The sequence below is a fragment of the Podarcis tiliguerta genome, assembly GCF_965153285.1.
Source record: "Podarcis tiliguerta genome assembly, chromosome: 2".
Classification (NCBI taxonomy): Eukaryota; Metazoa; Chordata; class Lepidosauria; order Squamata; family Lacertidae; genus Podarcis; species Podarcis tiliguerta.
Genome location: NC_139535.1, coordinates 14,668,001 through 14,691,476, shown reverse-complemented (window position 1 = coordinate 14,691,476; position 23,476 = coordinate 14,668,001). Strand labels below are relative to the sequence as shown.

At 48.0% G+C, this 23,476-nt stretch overlaps 1 protein-coding gene across 7 annotated transcripts in view; it reads right to left on the bottom strand.

The window, feature by feature from the left end:
• Positions 1–23,476, bottom strand: part of DDR1 (discoidin domain receptor tyrosine kinase 1) — a 106,599-nt gene that overhangs the window by 5,032 nt on the left and 78,091 nt on the right. For 4 of the 7 annotated variants that reach the window (XM_083424894.1, XM_083424895.1, XM_083424892.1 and 1 more), the window contains exons 7-15: positions 21,342–21,528; positions 19,795–20,041; positions 19,447–19,599; positions 19,139–19,302; positions 17,613–17,811; positions 10,797–11,035; positions 5,099–5,226; positions 3,359–3,559; positions 2,238–2,472 (exon numbers count right to left, since the gene is read on the bottom strand). In XM_083424894.1, coding sequence (XP_083281020.1) covers positions 2,238–2,472; positions 3,359–3,559; positions 5,099–5,226; positions 10,797–11,035; positions 17,613–17,811; positions 19,139–19,302; positions 19,447–19,599; positions 19,795–20,041; positions 21,342–21,528 — 1,753 coding nt within the window. Of the gene's footprint in view, positions 1–2,237; positions 2,473–3,358; positions 3,560–5,098; positions 5,227–10,796; positions 11,036–11,508; positions 11,620–17,612; positions 17,812–19,138; positions 19,303–19,446; positions 19,600–19,794; positions 20,042–21,341; positions 21,529–23,476 lie in introns of all 7 variants that reach the window. The other 3 variants (XM_083424891.1, XM_083424889.1, XM_083424890.1) reach the window with 1 other exon arrangement.

Below are 23,476 nucleotides of genomic sequence, written 5' to 3'. Positions count from 1 at the left end.
TTGGAAGACCTAGGCCCCATCTTCACAGTCAAAGCCGTGTCCCGCCACTTTAAAACAGTAATGGCTCCCTGTGAAGGATCCAGGGAACTGTAGTTTGTTAAAGGTGCTGAGGGGTTGTTCCCCTTGCAGAGTTACAGTTCCCAGAGTTCCCTGGGAAGAGGCAATGGCTGTTAAACCACTGTCATGCTGGACTGCAAAGGAATGGTGGCAGGAAACAGCTGGGGAAAGAAGACTCAGAGCCTGGGAATTGGTGGTGGGACGACGATGGGTGGCCAGAGGGAGGAGACTGGGAGGAGGAAGTGGCGGAAGTTGAAGAGGGAACAGGGAATAATGAGCTGGGAGGACTCAGTCCTTTTTGTTGGGCATCATTCAGAGGGAAATTCCCAGGTGTCAAAAAAGACTATGTATGCCACTACTGCGGCCTGTGTTTTGTTAGCCCAGTGGAAAACGAGTGAGGTCCCAACCAAAGAATAATGGCAACTTAATGCTGTATTTAATGATGTATTGTGTTTTTAATATTTGGGTGGGAGCCACCAGCCAGATGGGTGGGGTATAAATAAATTGTTGTTGTTATTGTTGTTGTTGTTGTTATAGAACTTAAACTGTGCACAGCTTGCAGATTTAACATATAGAATAAGAGAACAAGAAGAATGTACGTTTAAAGAAGACTGAAAAATGTTCACTGGATATATGGGTGAAAATTGTGTTCATTTAAAAATGCTGGCAGCATCAAGATAAATTCAACAGCGTACAGTGGTACCTTGCAAGACGAATGCCTCAGAAGACGAAAAACTCGCAAGACGAAAGAGTTTTTCGTTTTCTGAGTTGCTTCGCAAGACGGATTTCCCTATGGGCTTGCTTCGCAAGACGAAACGTCTTGCGCCTTTTTTTTAAAACAGCCAATGCATTCCTATGGGAAACCGTCAATACACAGTGGTGCTTCGCAAGACGAAAAAACTCACAGAACGAATAAACTGGCAGAACGAATTAATTTCGTCTTGCGAGGCACCACTGTAAATAAGTTTTGATGGATGTAACGATGGATTACTGAATGGTTTAGTTCATGTAAAATATGCAGGGATGTATGGTAAGCAAAATGAACCATAGAAAGAGAAGAAGGGAAGTCATTGATTTAAGGTTGTTTAAATGGATATTTTGAAATTTGATTAAAAATTATATAAATAAATAAATAGCTGGGAGATCCAGTGGCAGAATCAGAGCGGCAGAAGCTGGAGCAGGAGGGTGGGAGGAATGAGGGGAAGAGGAGTCAGGCTTCCAACAGAATTAAGTGTTAACTCCAAATTGCACAGTGTGGTTTACTACCGGCTCACTCCTGACCACCACTCTGAGAATTGAAGTTCTTTGAGAGAAACAGGAGCCCCACCACAGCTCTCAGCACCTTTAACGAACGGCAGTTCCCAGGGTACTTTGAGGGAAGCCGTGCCTTTTTAAAAAAGGGGTGTGCACAGTGCAGGCGAGACCGTCCGTCTTTAACATAGCAAACTTTCGGTTGTTTTTGCCGGCCACTGAAAGCGACTCCATTTTGAACAGAGAAACGGCAACTAACAGAGGAGAGGCAAATGAGAAGGGCAAAGCGTATGAGACGACCCTCAAAGCAGGCGTGGGAAAAACCTTTGGCTCTCTCTGCATCTTGTTGGAGGAGTTGTAGCCCAGCAACACCCAGCAGGTCACAGGCTTCCTACCCCCGCTTTATAAATATATATATATATATTTAAATGTATTTTTAATCTTTGTTGGAAGCCGCCCAGAGTGGCTGAGGAGCGGAATAAATTTAATGGTTATTTAGTTAAATTTGTTAAGTTAAACTAACTGAAAATAGCTTGCAGATACTTGATGGGCTTAGGATTTTATTTATGTTAAGTGATGAATTAATATGTTTAATTCTGTAAGGTGAAGATTTAAGGATGTTAATGTTTAAGTTAAATTTCATAAAAATTGGGATTTGGAAAACCGTTAAAAAGACATGCAATGAAATTCAACCAAGGGGAAGCGAGGAAGTCACTTAGCAAAGTTAATAACTGTAATTTTCAATAAGGCTATGATTTATGTTTGTTTGTCTTGTGTGTGTGTTTGTTTGTTCGTTTGTTTATAATATTGTGAAAACTAATAATTTTTTTGGAAAAAAAACACAGAGTGGCTGAGGAGATCCAGCCAGATGGGCGGGGTACAAATAGTAAATTATTATTAGTAGTAGTATTATTAAGCGGTGCTCTCACCATGAGGATGCACTCCCAAGCCATCCAGCGGATCGGCAGCACTGCCCGGCCCTGGATGCGGTAATAGTCCCCAGCGTAGAGGTTCCGGCTCATGCCGAAGTCAGCAATCTTGATGGTGAAGCCTTCGCCCACCAGGCAGTTCCGCGTCGCCAGATCTCGGTGCACAAAGTTGAGGGAGGCAAGGAACGCCATTCCTGAGGCAATCTGGGCCCCAACGTGGACCAGGGTAGGATAGCTAAGTAGCAGAGAGAGAGAGAGACAGACAGACACGTCAGGAACACTCCCCTGAGACCGAAGAGATGCAAGTGATATTCCCATCAGACACTTGGGCAGCTGGCCTCCAGGGAACGCAACCAATCAAGTTGGGATGCAATTGAATGGGACGGAATTTTCCCTCAAGATTTTAGTGAATTGTGAATCCAGAGCATAGCTGTCAACGTTTCCCTTTTTTTATGGGAAATTCCCTTATTCCGAATAGGATTCCTCGCAAGAAAAGGGAAAAGTTGACAGCTATGATCCAGAGGAACATCAAAGCTCACTCTTTGCTGGCTGGCCCAGGACTTTTTACTTTGGTAGGTCTTGGCCGGGGAGCAGAGTGGGGAGAACAAGATGCCACACGTATTTTGAAACGCGCGCAGAGACTTCAAAATTGAAATTCATCCTTTGCAATTAAAGACTCAGGTAGCTGCTTTTAAAATGCTCAGCTACAAAGCCTTGTTCACGAATCCACAAGCTACACTGTTTAGGCACCGGCTTGCCATACACAATAGTTTTCTACCACTTAAAAATACTAACGGCCCTCTTAAATGCAGAAGCAAATGCTGGAAAAAAAATCTGAAAGGGTAGTGTCTCTGTTAACCTCTCGCCTCGGAAACGTCCGAAAAATAACTGCTGCACCTGAAATGCACACCTGACGACCGACGCCATCAGGGCAGGACTTCCAAGGCAAAACGGGTTGGATTCTGCTGCCATGGAATCACAGTTGGAAGGGACCACAAGGGTCGGTCATCTAGTCCAACCCCCTGCAATGCAGGAATCTTTTTGCCCGACGTGGGTCTCGAACCCACAACCTTGAGATCTCATGCTTTACTGACTGAGCTACCCCAACTTGGAGTCGGTACCCGATTGTCGGCTTCCCGCTGGGGCTCCCGCCCAGCTTGTCTTCCATCTCGTGTCCGCTGAGGAACTGGTTGAGGTCTCCGTTCTCCATGTACTCTGTGATCATGCACAGGGGGTCATCTCTCACACAAACGCCCAGGAGCCGGACGATGTTGAGGTCCTTCAGGCGAGACATGATCTTCACCTCCTTCAGGAAATCGTTCCTTGACAGGCAAGAAGAAGAAGTTGTCAGGGATAAACAAATAAAAGGGTTCTGCAGATCGAAAGATGAAGGTGCAAAAAAAAGGGGGGGTTGGCGAAACCTGACTAAAATAAAATAAAATACAGTGGTACCTCGGGTTAAGTACTTAATTCGTTCCGGAGGTCCGTACTTAACCTGAAACTGTTCTTAACCTGAAGCACCACTTTAGCTAATGGGGCCTCCTGCTGCTGCCATGCTGCCGGAGCACAATTTCTGTTCTCATCCTGAAGCAAAGTTCTTAACCTGAAGCACTATTTCTGGGTTAGCGTATGTAACCTGAAGCGTATGTATCCAGAGGTACCACTGTAAAGTGAAGTGAAGTGAAGTAAAATTTATATCCCGCCCTCCCCAGCTGAAGATGGGCTCAGAGCGGCTAACGACAATAAAAGTAACACAGCATTCTAAAATCAATTCATTATAAAACCAATTTAAAATCAAATTAATGGCAACCATTGGGCTAGAGTTCTGTGAGGATTACCAAAGGAGGGGGTCAGGCTGTGCCCTGGCCAAAGGCCTGGTGGAACAGCTCTGTCTTGCAGGCCCTGCGGAAAGATGTCAAGTCCCACAGGGCCCTAGTTTCTTGTGACAGAGCGTTCCACCAGATCGGGGCCACGGCCGAAAAAGCCCTGGCTCTGGTTGAGCCCATATCTGGCAATCGTGAAGCCCGAATTCTGCAAACTGGTACAAATTAGGCAACTGGCAAAATCCCAATTGCCCAGAAACGTTTGGGAAGTCCTGCCTCAGCACTTGTGACAAGGTGCCCCACTCATAGCATCTCCCAGGCTGGTTTCAAGCAGAAGAGGTGAGATAATGGTGGTCAAAGGGCAGACTCTAGCTGTTAGGTCCCTGCCTAACTCAGGGCCCGCAGCCCAGCCAGGGACAACCACATCCCTCAAATCACATCAGCCCCTGCTCAAAGGCAAGTCAGAACAAAACTGGAAGCGGGAGAATAAAGATATAGAGAATAGAGGGGAATAGTCAAGTGACAGGGCCCAGGATTGCAGAGATCACATTAGCAGATGTTTTGAACGTGAGGTTAGATCAATCTCTTCCAGAAGAGGGCCTAGCCATTCAGTTAAACCAGGTATAGGCAAACCCGGCCCTCCAGATGTTTTGGGACTACAATTCCCATCATCCCTGACCACTGTTAGCTAAGGATCATGGGAGTTGTAGTCCCAAAACATCTGGAGGGCCGGGTTTGCCTATGCCTGAGTTAAACTGTGGAATCTGCCCACACAGGAGGCAGCTGGCAGCCACCAACTTGGGTGGTTTTATTATCACATTTTTGTATTGCATTGGATTGTTATAAGATGTACATTTTTTGTTCCTTCAGCTTGTAAACTGACTTGAGTATAATAAGATAGAAAGACGGTATACAAATTAAAAATGATGATGAGGCCTGGGCAAATTTTATGGAGGATCAGGATACCAAACTACACACACACACACACACACACACACACACACACACACACAGAGGCAGAGAGGTTTGTACACTTACCTGGCATTCTTAGTGGCGTCAGAGCGTAGAATCTTCACGGCCACCAGCAGAGGACGCCCCTTGCGCACATTGAAGGGGAACTCCAGGCTCGGAAGGTCCTGCGGGTTTTCCACTTCACACAAGTGAACCTTTTTAAGGGAAAAAAACAAACCTGGTGACTCTGGGAGGAAGGAAGAGAACAAGAAACCAGCCTCATCTCCCCCCCCCCCCCCTTTCTCCATCACTTCGTGGCTCCATCGCAAAGCAAGCAGGGCCGGTTGTGACATTCCCACCCTTCACATGAAAATGCACTTGAAGAAGAGTTTGGATTTGATACCCTGCTTTATCACCACCCGAAGGAGTCTCAAAGCAGCTAACATTCTCCTTTCCCTTCCTCCCCCACAACAAACAGTCTGTGAGGTGAGTGGGGCTGAGAGACTTCAGAGAAGTGTGACTGGCCCAAGATCACCCAGCAGCTGCATGTGGAGGAGCAGGGAAGAGAACCCGGTTCACCAGATTGTGAGTCCACCGCTCTTAACCACTACACCAGCCTGGCTCTGGTTGCCAACTCAACTCAACTCAACAACTCTGGTTGCCAACTGCTGGGTGTTTTACCTGCCCATTCAGTATTTTAGCTCAGGTTTTGTAATCAGGTAAGTTTGTGAAAACTGCACATGATTGTGAGGGGTTCCCCCCCTCCACTGACTCCATTCCCTTGATCAGTTAAGCTCCACCCCCTTGTGGCCTAAACTCGCCAAGCTCCACACCTGACGTTCCAAACTCGGCACTAGTAACCTGTCTTTTGGCCCCACCAACTGACCTGTGGCTCCACCCAGTGACCAGATATTTTTACCTTAAGCAAAAACACAACAATATGTCCCACCCACACACACTGGGCTTCCCACCCTCGCTATTTATGGCCTACATCTACTTAAGACGAAATTACAAACAGCTATTAAAGGTAAAAAAACAAAAAGCCGAGAGAATGGCCTGGTGTAGACTAGTGAAGGCCTCGAATGACAAAGACTCAACCTCCTTCTGGCGTACCATTAGGGGGATCCTGGGCCAAGAACAGACTGGTCCCACATGCACTGTAGAACCCCAGGAGTGGATGAAATATTTCCAAACCCTCTTCTATGATGACAAAGCTCAGCACAACGATCCAAGTGCCTACTCTGAGAATTTACCATATTGGCCTCCTGTCTCCATAGAGGAGGTGGGGAAACTAATTGCCCAACTGAAAAACAACAAAGCCCCGGGCATAGACTACATTCCAGCAGAGCTCCTGAAGAACAATACCAGTTGGTGGGCTCCCATAATGGCGTCAATATTCACATACATTGATTCAACAGGCATAATCCCTGGTTGCTGGACAGAGGCAGTAATCATCCCAATCTATAAAAAGGGTCCTATGGCAGATCCAGCGAGCTACAGACCCATCAGCCTCCTCCCCATTCCCAGCAAATTGTACGCCAAACACCTCCACATTAAACTAATCGACTGGATGGAAACTGAGGCAGTTCTGGCAGAGGAGCAAGCCGGTTTCAGACAGGGCAGAACAACAATAGACCATTGCTTCGTACTAGCACATCTCATTGACAAATATGTCAACAAAACACGTGGGATTCTATACGCAGCATTTATTGACCTAAAGGCGGCCTTTGACTCGATTTCACGAATCAAACTCTGGGCGAAACTCAATGCTACCAACATTGACAAAAGACTACTATTCCTGATAAAAAGCCTATATAAAGACTCCAAGTTATATGTAAGAGCCTCAGTAAACGGGCAACTAATTGGCCCTGTACCAGCCACCAAAGGAGTCAAGCAGGGTTGCATTCTAGCCCCAGCCTTATTTAACTTATATATCAATGACATGGTCAAACACCTAACATCCCCAGAGTTCCATGCCCCCAAACTGGCCGAAAAATCAATTTCAGTGCTCCTCTATGCGGACGACGCGGTTCTCTTATCACGAACTAAAGTAGGCCTCAAAAGGCTACTAAGAGAACTCTCAGCTTACTGCAGGGGAGATCAATTGGTAGTTAATCACCAAAAAACTAAAGTCATGGTCTTCGCTAGGAGACACAGACATCACAGATGGGTGATGGACAATCAGCCAATAGAACAGGTCAAAATTTTCAAATACCTCGGAGTAGTTTTCCAGTCAACAGGGGCCTGGGAGGCCCACCATAAATATGCTAGGGAAAAAGCATCTCAAAGCGTCAAAATACTGTCTCGCTTTTACTTTACGAAGGGGGGCAGACATATCCCAGCAGCTTTGGATGTCTTTCAAGCAAAACCCTTGGCACAACTACTCTACGGGGCCCAAATCTGGACGGGAAATCATTGCCGCACACTCGAAACGGTCCAGTCTAAATTCCTAAGACAGATTCTAGCCGTTCCATCATGCGTACCAAATGCGGCCCTACGGCTGGAGACCGGCCTCCTCTCCGTCGAGACCCGGACCTGGATAAGAACATTCAACTATTGGCTTCGTTTAAATTTAAACCCATCCGGACTATTACCTCTAGTAGCACGAGACGCTCATAGAAGTCGGTGGTCCAAAGCAGTGCATCAAAAACTACTTACATGTGGCCTACAAGCACAGCATCTCCTGAAAGTGGGTCTCCCCAAGGCAAAAACCATTATCGAACAGCGCTTGAAGGATATTGAGCAGCAGAATAATCTGGCCTATATTAAGAAATTTAGTGCCTGGTACGCTTATCTGCCCCCCTCCCATTTTGATTTTCGGGCACCTTATTTGTCTACCTTAACCATTCCAAAACTTAGGCGGGCCTTTACACTGGCCAGACTAAATATGTTACCGTCAGCTGTTCTCGAAGGTAGATATCAAAAAATCCCATTTGAGAACCGGCTCTGCCCCTGTGGAGCTGGATATGTAGAGACGGCGTCACACGTTCTCTTGTCTTGCTCCCTATATAAAGATCTCAGGGACGAGACCATCACGCCGCTCCTATCGGCCATCCCCGGCCGCTCTTGCGAAGCCAAATTGTGCTCACTTCTAGCCGATCAGAACAGCTTGACAACAGAGAAGGTTGCCAATTTTATCGAGAGAGCAATGAGATTGAGAGCTGGTATCTGAATGATATCAGCGTGGTCACCCGGATTTCTCGCCTGGGTTTTTATGATTATTATCATTATGTTTTATTACTATTATTTTATTACTTCTGCCAAGTTTTAAGTACTGAGATTATTAATTTACCTAGGGTTTTAATCGGTCACAAGATTTTAATTATATTTGTAATGTACTTCTGTTGTTTGTCCTTTGATGCTATGGCCTGTTGGCTATGCAAATAAAGTTTATTCATTCATTCACACTGGGCTTCACAGCACCCACCATCCTTTCCAAATAAAAAATAAAAAAAGGGGCCAGAAGCCAAAGACTGGAATTTGCTGCCAAGGAGTGTGGTGGAGTCTCCTTCTTTGGAGGTCTTTAAGCAGAGGCTTGACAACCATATGTCAGGAGTGCTCTGATGGTGTTTCCTGCTTGGCAGGGGGTTGGACTCGATGGCCCTTGTGGTCTCTTCCAACTCTATGATTCTATGATAAGTGCAGGGAACTTGTGGCTCTCAAGATCAGCCCCAGCCAGCATCACCAATGCTCAGGTATGATGGGGTTGTAATCCAGCCACACCTGGAGAGCACAGGCCATCTCTACCCTTGGGGGGCCAGCTTCCCAGACTCTCAACTGTTACGTCTTTCCTGGCCTTGTTTTTCCCTAGGCCCTCAGCTTATTATTTACTCTTGCTTCAGAACGTGGTGTAGGTCATAAACAGAGGAGCTTTGCGAAACAGATTTGTCCCGAGCAGACGGAAAGTCTTCCAAGTGCAAAACCTCAGCATCACTTAGCATGTTCTCGCCTGACATTTTTAAAGCCCTATGGCTTAGGACCCTCATACCTACGGGACCGCCTCTCCCGGTATGCCCCACGGAGGACCTTAAGGTCCATAAATAGCAACACCCTAGAGGTCCCGGGCCCTAAGGAAGTTAGATTAGCCTCAGCCAGGGCCAGGGCCTTTTCAACACTGGCTCCGGCCTGGTGGAACGCTCTGCCTCATGAGACCAGGGCCCTGCGAGAACAGAGTTGTTCCGCCTGGCCTTTGGCTTGGAGCCAATTTGATTCCCTCCCCCTCTCTCTCTTTCCTTTCTCTTCCTGTGATGATGCTGCATTTTAATGTTTCAATAGTTTAATGTTTTATTTTAATCTTGTTTTTAAGTTGTATTCATTCAACTTGTTTTTATTATTGCTTGTTAGCCGCCCTGAGTCATGGCTGGGGAGGGCGGGGTATAAATAAAAATTATTATTATTATGAAAGTACGTGTAAACTAAGAAGCAGAGGTTGATGAATGTATCCCCACAAAAGAAAACTGCCCACTAGGAGCTATTGAGCCTTGGCGACGTGCTTAATTATAGGGCTGACTAACTAAGGAATGTCAGTTACACAGCACAGAGACACCAGGGAAGGAGGACGAGGGCAAGAAAGGCTGTCTGAATATTTTCGGTTCCATGCATACAATTTCTGTTGCTGTAGTAGATTTGAGCATGGTTTTTATTTTAGGAATCATTTGCAAGCTGCTTTGAGATCCTCTCAGGTCTGTAACACAGGATATGATATTTCTCAATAATTTTTTTAAACCTTGCACTTTAGCAGTATTGACTATCGGAAAGGGAGTAGGTCAGTGGTGGTCCCAAAGTTTAATCCCCAGCATCTCCCGGGGTGCTGAAATTCTGAAAAGATGCTACTGCCAGCCAGGCCAGGAGAAGGCAATGTTGTGCTTTTCCAGTGTTGTTGGTACTCCAATTCTAATCAGCCTCAGATGGCATGGCTAACAGCCAGTGAAGAGGATTAAACTAATTAGCTGATTTGTTACAAAAGTTAACGCGAATGGAAATAAAGCATACATTTAAACCAGCATAAAAAACAAAGCAAGGAAGCTCATTCATATTTTAAAAAGGCAGGGCTAAAATATCTCACCCACTCAAGGCAGCCACAGATAACCAAAAGCCCAAGTTCTTGCCTGGTGCCTAAAGTTAAGTCATGACAGCACCAGGCGAGCTTCCCTGGATAGTGCATTTCACAAGCAGGGAGCCACCACCAAAAAGGCCCGTTCTTGTGTTGCCACCCTCCAGACCTCCCCTGGAGGGGGTGTGGGCTGTTATTAGGTTGTTGTTTTTATTCTGATCATATATGTTGTGATCTTTTCTGTGAACCGCCCTGCGACCTCCGGGTATAGGGTGGTATATAAATTCAATAGGATGTGGAGAGAACCACTTTGGCTGCCCCTGACAGAGGCAATGCAGAGTTGGTGCACCAGAGGTCTGACTCAGTGAAATGTACAGTGGTACCTCGGGTTACAGACGCTTCAGGTTACAGACTCTGCTAACCCGGAAGTAGTACCTCAGGCTAAGAACTTTGCTTCAGGATGAGAACAGAAATCGTGCAGCGGCAGTGTGGCGGCAGGGGGAGGCCCCATCAGCTAAAGCGGTGGTGCTTCAGGTTAAGAACAGTTTCAGGTTAAGAACGGACCTCCGGAACGAATTAAGTACTTAACCCAAGGTACCACTGTACATTTCCTGCGTTTCTTCCCCCTTGTGCTCTACTGTTTTGTCCATCCCGCCTTCCCTCCGAAAGAATCATCCACAGCAGCCTTCATCACCTTAAAAAACATCCTTCTACACCTACGGATGGACTCACCTCTCCAAACTGCCCTTCGCCCAGCTTCTCCTTGAAGACGAGCCTCTCCCGGGGGAACTCTCCCAGCGCCATGTCCTTTCCGGCGAGGGCGTCCACCGCGATAGCCGGGACCGCGTAGGTGTTCCCGCCGGTCACCCCTTGCAGGTTGATGATGTCGGCTTCAGCGTAATGCGGGACGTTGTTCTGGAAGCCTGGCTGGCTTCCCGCGGTTTCCGGTTCCATGTAGTCAGCGCCACAAGCTGTGGGAAGGAAAGACAGGGATAAGGAAACATGGAGCGAGTCCACTTCGCCCAGCTAACGCGGTGAGGTTATCTGCCCCGCCCTGAGGATAGCTGCTTTTTGCAGGGACCCAGCAGCCGGGTCAAACGCAAAGAGCCAGTTGGATCTCAGCACTGGGCAGAAGGGACCCTGCGCAAATCCTCGCCCCCCCTCCAGCCACCCCGGAAGCTGCTGCGTCGCAGAACCTGCAAAGCGGAAAGTTGCAACGTTGTCTGAGCCAGAGAGAGAGAGAGGTTAGCCATGCACAGGATAGACAAGAGGGAAATGAACTGGGGACAGACATATGGTGTGTGGGAAGAGAGATGGAGACAGACAGCGCCCCCTGGCAGGAGAGGGGGAGAAATGGCAGTAGGCAGAAGGTTCTCTCAGCTTGGAATGTGGCCACCCAGGTTTTTCCCCCGTCGCGCCACACGAGCTTGGCCGCCCTCCTTACCATTGGTGTTGATTGGCTTAACCCGGTTGGGTGGCGGCAAAGCAGGCCTTCCCATTGGCTGGGCATAAGTGGCCAGGAAGAGGTGGTAAGCCGGGTTGCTGAGCAGCAGAGCTGTCGGGAGAACGGGGAGGGCGGGCGGAGAAAACAAACGGGACGGATGAGGAACGGACAGACGGATGGAAGGACGCACACGGAAGGGAAGGCGTGACACAGAGAAGAGGCAGCGCTTTAGGGATCCCTGTCCCTTGCCGGGGCGCTCTCGTCCCAAACACAACAGCCAGAGACACAGACACCAAGTGACGTGTAATATAATAATGGCGACACGCCATCGTTAGCGCTTCGGAGAAAAGGAAGGAGTCTTGTCCAGCCCTCCTGCACTAACTCACTCAAAGTCCTTGCAATGAAGCCAGTAGAGCCTTTAAAGCCATATGCGACCTAGGACCCATGTACCATAGCTGTCAACCGTCCCTTATTTGGCGGCAAACTCCCTTCTCCCAGCACCGTTTCCCGCTGCTATCCCGGATTGATGATATCCCGCAAATTTCTCGGGTTTCAAAGGAAGCAGCTCCTCTCCCTCGCTCCCTACCAGCCAGGGAGGAGGGAGGCTCCAACTGTGTTGCTTGGCTGCTTTGCTCACCGAATAAGGAGTCTGAGACAAATGGGGGGTGGAGCTTGCATACCTTGTGCCAATCAAATCGGCCACATTGCCTGGGCACTCGCCTTTGCTCAGCGCTTCCCAGCAGAGAAGTGATGGTGGTTTTCCTTGCTGCATCCCCTTTGCCGGAATGCTGCGCTGTGGGAACCACCGCTTGAGGCTTTGTTTGGCTGCTGGTTGACTAAAATCCCTTATTTTGGCTGCTGATCCCTTGTTTTCGAGGCTGCTGGTCCCTTATTTTCAAATCGGTAAGTTGACAGCTATGCCATGTACCTACAGGACTGCCTCTCCAGGTATGCCCTGCGGAGGACCTTAAGGTCCACAACACTTTGGAGGTCCCGAGCCTCAAGGAGGTTAGATTGGTTTCAACCAGGGCCAGGGCCTTTTCAGCCCTGGCCCCGATGTGGTGGAACGCTCTGTCACAAGAGACTAGGGCCTTGAGGGACTTGACATCTTCCCGCAGGGCCTGCAAGACAGAGCTGTTCCACCAGGCCTTTGGTTTGGACTTGGTCTGACCCTTATGTTTCCCTCCCCTTATGGTCTTGATTTATCAGCTACTTTAAAAAGAAGCTGCATTTTAAATTGCATTTTAACCTGTATTTTAAATTGGTTTTTTTTTCTCCCCCTCCCCTCTTTTTCCCCTATTATGTTTTTACTGTGATTTTATTGGTGTTAGCCGCCCTGAGCCCGACTCTGGCCATGAAGGGCAGAGTATAAATAATAATAATAATAATAATAATAATAATAATAATAATAATAGTTGTTGTTGTTGTTATATTCCTGTCATCTCCCGGTTGGGCTGGGAAATATCCCCTGTCTGATATGAGAGGTGGAAGAAACCAAATGTCGAGGGGGTTTCTGGACTAACCATCCATCAGGGGTTTCATGTCACACTCCAGGAGAGCACTTTCACCAAATGATCCTTCCCTCCGGCAATCTGAAGTGGTGTAGGCCAAGAAGAGCTTCGCCAACTTGGCTCTCGTTTCTGTAAACTAGGCCTCGGGCTACAACTGTAACTAATCTCTGGGTAGTTGGCAGAAATGTGGGGTTCTCTGCAGGGTGGAGTGTGTATGTGTTGAACACACAGTGACCATGGAATGGGCACAGAACAAAATGCGGTAATGGTCGGAAGGGGCAGCCACAGTTGCAACATGTGGTGTAGTGGTTAAGAGTGGTTAAGACTCGTAATCTGGTGAACTGGGTTCGCGTCTCCGCTCCTCCACATGCAGCTGCTGGGTGACCTTGGGCCAGTCACACTTCTCTGAAGTCTCTCAGCCTCACTCACCTCACAGAGTGTTTGTTGTGGGGGAGGAAGGGAAAGGAGAATGTTAGCCGCTTTGAGACTCCTTCGGGTACTGATAAAGCGGGATATCAAATCCAAACTCTTCAAATGAGCGGAGAACACGCAGGATCCTTATTCTCCCTCCCTCGTCATATTTTTCATTTTTTCAGATGTTCTTTTGGCTTCCTTTCCCAGTTCTCCTCTCCGTTTTTCCCTCTCTCAAGATAACAGAAAAGCACTGAGCAAAGCTAAACACCCATCAAAATGACGTAGTCCCTCCTAGACCTAGACTTCCTAGATGTCAAAGAGAACAACAACTACCAGACCTTTAGAAGACATCTGAAGGCAGCCCTGTTTAGGGAAGCTTCTAATGTTTGATGCATTACTGTATTTTAATATTTTGTTGGAAGCCGTCCAGAGTGGCTGGGGAAGCCCAGCCAGATGGGCGGGGTATAAATAATAAATTATTATTATTATTATTATTATTATTATTATTATTGACTGCACCACTCATAACCACAGGCAGTGTCACGTTATCAAATGCTAATGCGTGCAAAAGGTTCTTCCTTGCATGTAGGACAACAAGCACATAATGAGAGAAACCTAGCCTTCTTCTTGGTGTGCTAGTTCTCTACTTGCAAGGGCTCCTTTTATGCAATGAAGCATTATAAAAGCTAGCCCACCATTCTGCTGTATGAATCGATATAGGCCCTTGTGATGGTTTTGCTGGACATATAGCTTGGGCCACTGATTCCTGGCTCCTTTTAAAAACACTCTGCTTCCTTCTTTCCTTCCTTGAATGTCACCCAGACATTCACAGCTTGCTAACAGTTCACAGCAAAAGCCCAGCAGTTCACAGCATATTGTATTGCTATCAGTTCACAGCTTATTGTATTGACACGTGCAAGCAACCCCCCAAGAAAACCCCTAAAAGTTTGTGGTGACGTTGGGCTCATTTACTTTGTTGTTACATCTCCTTCCCACAAGCCTTGGACACCCAGACCCCTTTCTGCCCAGCCTTCTAGACATCCCAAGAAACCCCACACAATTAGAGAGCTGTTCTATTATTATGAGATGTTACCGTACTTTTCGCTCTATAAGACGCACCAGACCACAAGACGCACCTAGTTTTTGGAGGAGGAAAACAAGAAAAAAAATATTCTGAATCTCAGAAGCCAGAACAGCAAGAGGGATCGCTGCGCAGTGAAAGCAGCAATCCCTCTTGCTGTTCTGGCTTCTGGGATAGCTGCGCAGCCTGCATTCACTCCATAAGACGCACACACATTTCCCCTTACTTTTTAGGAGGGAAAAAGTGAGTCTTATAGAGCAAAAAATACGGTAATCACAGGGGCTGCACAATCTGAGCCATTGCTTGCCGGAATTGCTGAAGTGAACTCCAAGAGACCCTTGCATAAGATTAGCAGTGTGTTCCACCAGTAAAAGAGGTGTCTAAATACATTACAGAATTATAGTGGCTGGCAGTGCTGCCTTTATTTCGCAATAAAGCAGCACACTTCAGTTGGGAAACTAGTCAGTAAAGCTCTCCTTTAATGATGTGGTGAATTTTAATCCACGTTTAAAAGGCCTGCCTTGTCGTCGTTTATTAAAGGCATTTTGTCTCTGGTTTGTTACTCTAATGGGAAATAAAAATAAAATATTAACGACCCCCTTTCCTTTTAACCACAAAGTGGTAGTTTTGGCTTGTTCCCAACATAAATATCTCTTCACAGTATCATAAAGCGTCTCTGCCTTTATTAACTTTCAGGAGGAATTTGAAAACATTCCTGTTTCCCCAAGCACTTGTTGACTGAAGATTACTGTTGCTGAAAAGCCCTGAAATCGCTGGGTGGAAGAATTTAATTTTTTAATTTATTTATTTTTATAAAAACAACAACAACAACCTGCAAGTGGTTTCAATAGGTTTTTAACGGTAACTGCTTTTCAATGTTTTTAACTGTAATTGTTTTAAGATTATTTTAGAATGTTTTCACTCTCAAATTGTGTATCTGTTTGCAATCCTGGTAAGATATAAATTCAATAAATCAATATGCGAGCACCTAAAACGATAACTCGGAAAAACAGAAATACATTACAACCCTCCTAGATATATTTAAAAAAAGCCTGTTTGGGTCTCAAGTACTGTGAGACTCGCTTTTCCCAGGTCAGCTAACGTGTACATTAAGAGATGCCTTGAAGGCCCTTCCCCGGGGTCCCACCACCCATCAGACTAGCAAAGAGAGAGAGAGCCTTTTTGGTGGTGACACCCCGATTTTGAATTTAACACCTTCTTGGTGCCAGGTAAAAAACACTATTAATTTTTTTCAGGCCCTTTTATTGAGTATTCTACAGTGTTAAATAAGTAGTTTCACTGTGCTAGGTAAAGGTAAAGGGACCCCTGACCATTAGGTCCAGTCGTGACCGACTCTGGGGTTGCGGCGCTCATCTCGCTTTATTGGCCAAGGGAGCCATTGTACAGCTTCTGGGTCATGTGGCCAGCATGACTAAGCCGCTTCTGGCGAACCAGAGCAGCGCACAGAAACACCGTTTACCTTCCCGCTGGAGCAGTACCTATTTATCTACTTGCACGTTTAATGTGCTTTCGAACTTTTGAACTGTGCTAGGTCAGTTCAAATCCACATTCATTTTTCTCTCATTCCTTCTACTTGGAGGCTAATTGCACCCCCCCCCAATATATATATATATATATATATATATATATATATATATATATATATATGCGCTGTTTTAACAACACTCAATGAACAACAGGAGCAAGCAGGTAGGCAGGGCTGAAACATCACAGAATAATCAACCCCTTTACTGAGAGGAGAAGAAGAGGAAATTGAGGGGGAAAGTTTTAGTTGCTGTTGTTGTTGTTTTTACTCTTCTCTGCAGTTGGTTAGAACACCCAACAATCGAAGCCAACCACTTTACTAAACGGTTATTCGTCAATACGAAATATTTCACCTGGTTTGCACGTTTTCCCAAGATGTTTGTAGGAGCCAGATTTACACCAGTTATATATGACTCAGTATTGTCTAAGCTGACGGGCAACAACTCCCTGGGCTTTCAAACAGGGGGTCTCTCACCGCCCTATCTGGAGATGCCGGAGAACTTCCCTAATCCATGGGTAGGCAAACTAAGGCCCGGGGCCTGGATCCGGCCCAATCGCCTTCTAAATCCAGCCTGCGGATGGTCCAGGAATCAGCATGATTTTACATGAGTAGAATGTGTCCTTTTATTTAAAATGCATCTCTGGGTTATTTGTGGGGCCTGCCTGGTGTTTTTACATGAGTAGAATGTGTGCTTTTATTTAAAATGCATATCTGGGTTATTTGTGGGGCATAGGAATTGGTTCATTTCCCCCCAAAAAATATAGTCCAGCCCCCCACAAGGTCTAAAGGACAGTGGACCGGCCCCCTGCTGAAAAAGTTTGCTGACCCCTGTCTAAACTGTGGGGCACGCACTCTGCCCTTCAGGTGCAGCCCTTCCCCTCCTTACTGAGACTTTGGTGCTTTGACAGAAGGTCAAGATTCTTCCTAAGCAACTGTGGTCCCTTTCAGCACGAAACGAGGCGAGCAGCAGTCTCCCACACCTCCCAACGGCTGGGCCGAGTCCGCTCTGAGCTTTCGGCAAACATACCGCAGAAGTGTGGAATTTGGTGCTGGGCTGAGAATTCAACACCCCAAGAACAAGAATGTTCACTTGAACAAGCGAAAAGAGGCAGGGAAGAATCGCCCTATGATCTGGGCAAAGGGCAACAGCTCAGTAGCAGGACACCTGTGCTGCATGCAGAAGGTCACTTCTGCTCAATCCCTCCAGTAGGGACTGGGAGAAAAACGTTATCGGAAACCCCAGACAACTTCCGGTCAGGGTAGACAATGCTGGTCTAGATAGGCCAATGGTACGAAGATCCTGTGGAGGAACGGAGGTTTTCTATGGCTCCCTAGCTCTGACCACTTACCTAGGTGTCTATGAGGAATTTGGGTTGCTCTGACCCTCAGACGTTCCCGTCTAACGCCACCCCTACAAAAGCCTTGACCAACGGTTCAACCATTCGCTCCCTGCTCCCCTCAACAGCTTCGGCCTTCTCTTCTGCAAAATCACCACGTCCCCCTGTTTTAGTTCAGCTCCGCCCTCCCCCAGATCCCACAACCGGCCCCTCACCGGAGTTCTCGACGCTGTGGGGCAGATCCGGCAGTTTCATGCGGGCCCTGTTGGGCTCCTGGTACTCTGTTTCCCCCGAGTGGATGCGCTCGTAGCGGTTCGAGTGCCGGTGGGAGCCCATCGTGTTGTTGATGACGATGGTGTCGCTTGGCGCCGAGAGGTGGACGGTGAGGTCGTCATCCGAGATGCGGCGTTGCGCCTAAGGGGCATGGAAGCGTCAGTTGCTTGAGAGGCCATGACAGAAGTGCTTATACACAGCGAGCCTCACATTGCTCAGGCCCTCAAGGCATTAATTCTCCCAATTCTACTTCGTCTTCGAGAAACTGAGGGGAGTCTTGACATGCATCCCTTTATTTATACTTTGTCTTCCTGTCATGGTGTTGTCCATGTGGCCGCTCACCAGGCACTGACCCAACCCAAACTTGTTTAGCTTCCTCAAGGTGCTGACTTTCTGTGTCTTCGGACCCTACCCTGGACTTTAACCCCACAGATTCTCCTGCGCCTCAGATCATTCCAGAACTATTGGCTCTCTCTCGGCCTACCTAGTGGTAGATCCCAAGCTGGGTCCCTCAGAAATTTATCAGAGGCTACTTTATGAGGAGATTGGTATTGGCAGACAAGCTGCCCCAAAAGACTCCCCCCGCCCTCAGTCATACATTTAATAAATACAGTGGTACCTCAGGTTACAGACGCTTCAGGTTACAGACTCTGCTAACCCAGAAATAGTGCCTCGGGTTAAGAACTTTGCTTCAGGATGAGAACAGAAATTGTGTGGCGGCAGCAGGAAGCCCCATTAGCTAAAGTGGTACCTCAGGTTAAGAACAGTTTGAGGTTAAGAACAGACCTCCAGAACGAATTAAGTTCTTAACCCACTGTAATTACAAACATGTTTGTTTGATCTCTGTGGCCAGTCCTCAGTGCCCTCCATAAGCAATCTTCCTCTGCATGTTGTAGGGGAGTTGCTGGGCACATTCTGAAGATGTTTCCCATTCAGGTAGGCTGTTAGCTGGGCCCAAGAGGCCTAGTGCCCCTTGTAGCCTTTTAAGGGTGCCCTACAAGTGCACCCCAGAATCCCAGTAGACCTAAGAAAGCCTGTATCATTCCGGACGAGGCTCCAGCATACAAAGCCCCATGGCCATGAAGCTAACGGGCTGGTTTTGGGGCAGGCACTATCACTCAGCCCAACCTACTCTTCAGGGTTGTTGTGAGGATAAGGGGCTCTCCAGGGTCTCGGGCAGAGAAATTTCTAGCTGATAGCCTTTTAACTGGAGGTGCCCTACTGCATCCAAAGCCACCTTTTCCCACTGAGTGAGAGGCCCTACCCTGATCAGTGAGTCATGCAGAGATGCAGCGGGTGGGCTCCTCAACAGGGGAGCGAACCTTAATTCTACATGCTCTTAAACGCACTTAAGCAGATGCGGATTTTTAAGTTGCCCACTCCGAAGCGGTAAGACCACCTTAATTTGGGACCATCGAAACCATGGCCACCCATTTCATCATCCTTCCCGTGATGCAGCCCAGCTTACCTTCCCCAAGATCTTCTGCCAATATTGCCGCCAGAGGATGAGGAAGATGACAACCAATAGGAGAAGGATGATGGCCACCAGGCACCCAATCAGGATGGAGGTGTTGCTGTTGTCGTCCTTTGCAATGGGCTGCCCTGATTTTGGTTCCCCTTGACTTTCCAGATCTTAAAAAGAAACAGAGAAAAATAATAATAAAGTCCATTCATGGCCTCCGAGCGCCGCCATTTTGAAACAGGTGGAAGTTTGGGTTCAGGGTGGGTGAAATTATTCCTTAAGTAGCTTTGCTCTCAGGTTTGATCGCTACTCACCTTGGAGCGTGAGGTTTGAGCCAATGTTGGCTTTTTCGTTCTGCGCAGAACCCAGAGCCGGTGAGATGGGAGTGTCGTGGCCCGAGGGGTGAGGCAGAGCGATCACAGGAGGGCGGCGGCTTGAGGCCGAGAAGGAGGGGTCATCCACAACATCTGGAAGGAAAAGGAAATGCGAAGGATAACCAAGTGACGAAAGGAGTGGATACGACAAATAACTGTAACAACAATTGTGGCATAGCAATTAGAGCGCTGGGCCAGGACCTGGGAGACCAGGGTTCAAACTCTCGCTCAGCCTCTTCTACTCTCCACCTGCATGGCTCTGCGCCCAGCCAACCAACCCCAACTCACCAGAGAGAAAGCCAACTTCGCTGAAAAGCATCCACTCGCCGGCAAAGTGGAAGTGGCACTGGACGAACTTGCCGAGCCGCCCTCCCAGGTCCACCGTGAGGGACCGGGCGCTGGGATCCCTCACGTCCACGGCGAGTTGTTGCGAGACAGGCGTGGGCTCCCAGGCCGTGGCCAGGCTGCGCTTGAAGAGGCAGTCCACCTGCCGGAAGACGCTCACCCCGTGCGTGTGCATGTTGTTGCAGTGGACCTGGGATGGGCGGGGAGGTTGGGTTGGGGCAGCGGGAGGAAAAGAAGAGGGTCAGAGGCGCGGTGACAAAAGGAGAGGCCATTTCGAAGCAAGCTAATTATTCACCTGCCATCCCCATCATTGTCTATAAGTCGATCGCAACTGAACACTCATTTTACTTACACGATCGCAAGCTTACACGGACCGTGAATAAATAAATAGAAAGGGAGGCCCTTAACTTTTCAGGCTTTGGAGCCTCTTGAGAGATTTTGTGGGGTGTCCCATGGGGTTTTGCCTGCACACAAAAAAGACTTCTAAGCTTTTCACCTTGCTTACAGGGCTCTGGGTCATGCAAGGCCTCTGGGAGGCTCCCATGAGATCTCAGAGGGCCATGAGTCTCAGAGGCCTTCCACAACCCTCCCCTAACTTTGTGAGAAGGTGGACCAACACTATGGGCCTGAGGCCTCTACAGCCATACACACACACCCATGTTTGTTAGGATTGAGCCCAGTACCTGCAATATTGAGGGGACAGAGGAGGCCTGGCGGGAAGCCACCTCAGGCCATGAAGTGTGGGAAGACGCTGTGCAGACCAGCGCATGAATGTCACATCAGAAGAAGGCCTGGTCAGCCTCTCCTGATGCGAAAGTCATCACGCAAGCAGCGTGCAAGACCCATGATGACATGCGTGATGTCACACACACACACACACACACAATGCACATCACGCATGTGACATCAGCCCCACCCCCATGAAACTCAGTGCCTGTGAGGAAGGAGCAGAGCTTAAAAAGCTGCTTCTGCTACAGGTTTTCCTTATTTGTCACAGGAGGAAGGTGGGTTCCTATTACACAGTTCCCAAGCATTAAAGGCCAGGTTAGAAAGCGTCTCTATCTGAAAACTACAGAAGGAGGCTGGTGGGATGACGATGGGTGGTTAGATGGAGAAGAGGGAGCAGACTGGAAGGGGGAGATGTCAGCAGCAGGAGAGGCGACAGGGTTTAGTGAACAGGAAGAGGCTGCGGCAGAGAGCAGTTCAGACTCCAACTCTGAGGCTGAAGCAGAGGCTGGAGGGGAGAGTAGCCAAGAGGCAGAGTGGAGACAGGGTGCTGAAGAATATAGGGTGTCTCCCGCTACTGCTGCAGCCAGCTCCCCTCTGGCAACTGCTTCATTGGGGCAAGACCTCCTGGAAAGAGTTGCTGAGACCACTAGGCCAGAGCTGAGTTATGCTTCCTCAAATCAAGAATTAACTGCACTGGTTTCAGGTGACTTATTCTTTTTGTCACTGACCCGCACCTGACTCCAACCATGACACTTGCTTACCTTCATGTAAGTGAAGGCTCTGAGCTGGTCAAACTCAAACTCCATCTCGACGAAGCCCTTGGGGAAAGAGCTGTTCCTCCAGCCTACGTAGTCGTACCCTGGCCAGACGCGCAGCTCTTTGTTGTGGGTGAAATCGTCCAGGCCAACCACCCCATCAGTCAGCTGGCCAAGGCCCCCAAAATGCAAGCTGTGGTTAGAATGGAATAGAATAGAGTTGCAAGGGGGTCACTAAGGGGGGAAAGAAAACACTGGGCACTTGGGTCAAACCAAGGCGCCCCTTAAACGTCGCACTAGTGTGAAGGAGAGTGCATTTCTACGTGTTCGTTGTAAATATTGACATAGAATTGAAAGACCTGCAACTGTATGGCCAATGCCATGATCAGCAACACAGAGATCTAGCAGGTGGAATCATAGAGTTGGAATAGACCACAAGGGCCATCGAGTCCAACCCCCTGCCAAGCAGGAAACACCATCAGAGCACTCCTGACATATGGTTGTCAAGCCTCTGCTTAAAGACCTCCAAAGAAGGAGACTCCACCACACTCCTTGGCAGCAAATTCCACTGTCAAACAGCTCTTACTGTCAGGAAGTTCTTCCTAATGTTTAGGTGGAATCTTCTTTCTTGTAGTTTGGATCCATTGCTCCGTGTCCTCTTCTCTGGAGCAGCAGAAAACAACCTTTCTCCCTCCTCTATGTGACATCCTTTTATATATTTGAACATGGCTATCATATCACCCCTTAACCTCCTCTTCTCCAGGCTAAACATGCCCAGCTCCCTTAGCCGTTCCTCATAAGGCATCGTTTCCAGGCCTTTGACCATTTTGGTTGCCCTCCTCTGGACACGTTCCAGTTTGTCAGTGTCCTTCTTGAATTGTGGTGCCCAGAACTGGACACAGTACTCCAGGTGAGGTCTTATATGGAGATATAAGATACAGACAAGATTCAGCCTGTTTCCTGGGTGCAGGGAAGGAGCTGTCAGGCCTTAATTATCTGGATCCCACCTGGCTGGCTGGAAGACACAGCAGCCCTTCCACCATCCTCTGATCAGAGAACGAGTCCCCTGAGCGTCTCCAGCTTCCCAGCCTTGCAGAAGTCAAAGACTGCAAAATAAGCAAGGGCTCCTTTAACCGCCCAGTCGGTTCCTCCAGAGCTGAATGCAGTCTGGGTCCTGGCAGCCTACATGAGGCTCTGGCTGGCTCCAGCTCCCTGCTGAGACAACATCTTCTGTGGCAGGCTCACAGGAAGGCAAGTCACAAAGGAGAAAGCAGATGAGAACGGTACCATGGACAGCTCCAAGGGGGACTCTGCTGGCCAAAGTATAATCCTAAGGCAGATACCAAGAGGAAGATGCTTCAGCCAGGATGGTTTACCTGGAGCTGCTCAAGGTCCTTATCTATGCTCTCGCTCTCCTCTGATGTGTTTTTGACTTGCTACCTGCTTTCCCTGTGAGACTCAAGCTTCTCCAGAATCGGACAGGTGAGGCTGGCTGTGCAGGAGAGAAAAGGCCCCATGCCATGGGAAAGACCCACAGTGTTGCGCCTTCCTCGTGGCTACAGGTCTTTCGATGCTACAGCTACACTACAAGATCAAGAACACAGAAAACTTGGCTGCCGCAGCACAGCTATAATGTTTAGAAGGTTCCTCAATATTTTCAGAATGTGGCTGGTGTGGCAGAAGGTGTAATAAGGCAGGTGGCCAATATGTAGCTAATAATTTTTAGACACCGTTATTTAGTTTTCTTCTCTCACTCAGCCCCAATCGTCTCTTCTTTCCTTTTTCTCATGCAGTTATCTATCGCTATGGGTCACCCACCTAACACTGGGCCCTCCTGTTAATGTTCTTGTTGCTCGTGTCTGCATTTTTTCCCAGCACAAATCCTGTCATAGTCCTATCTCACCTCCGTTTTATAAAAAAGGCAACCCAGGCTGAGAACGTGCTTTGCCCCAGATGACACCCTGAGCTTCCAGCTGTTTGAACTCCACAACTATTACACAATGAGAAACTCTCTTTGGGTGGAGTCACACAATCAGCTTGCAGCCCCATTCACAAGGTGACCAAACGGAAGTTCCCTTCCTGTTTTCTCAGGAGATGAACAAAATGTCTGAACACATTTTGAACTGCAACTCCATAATCCC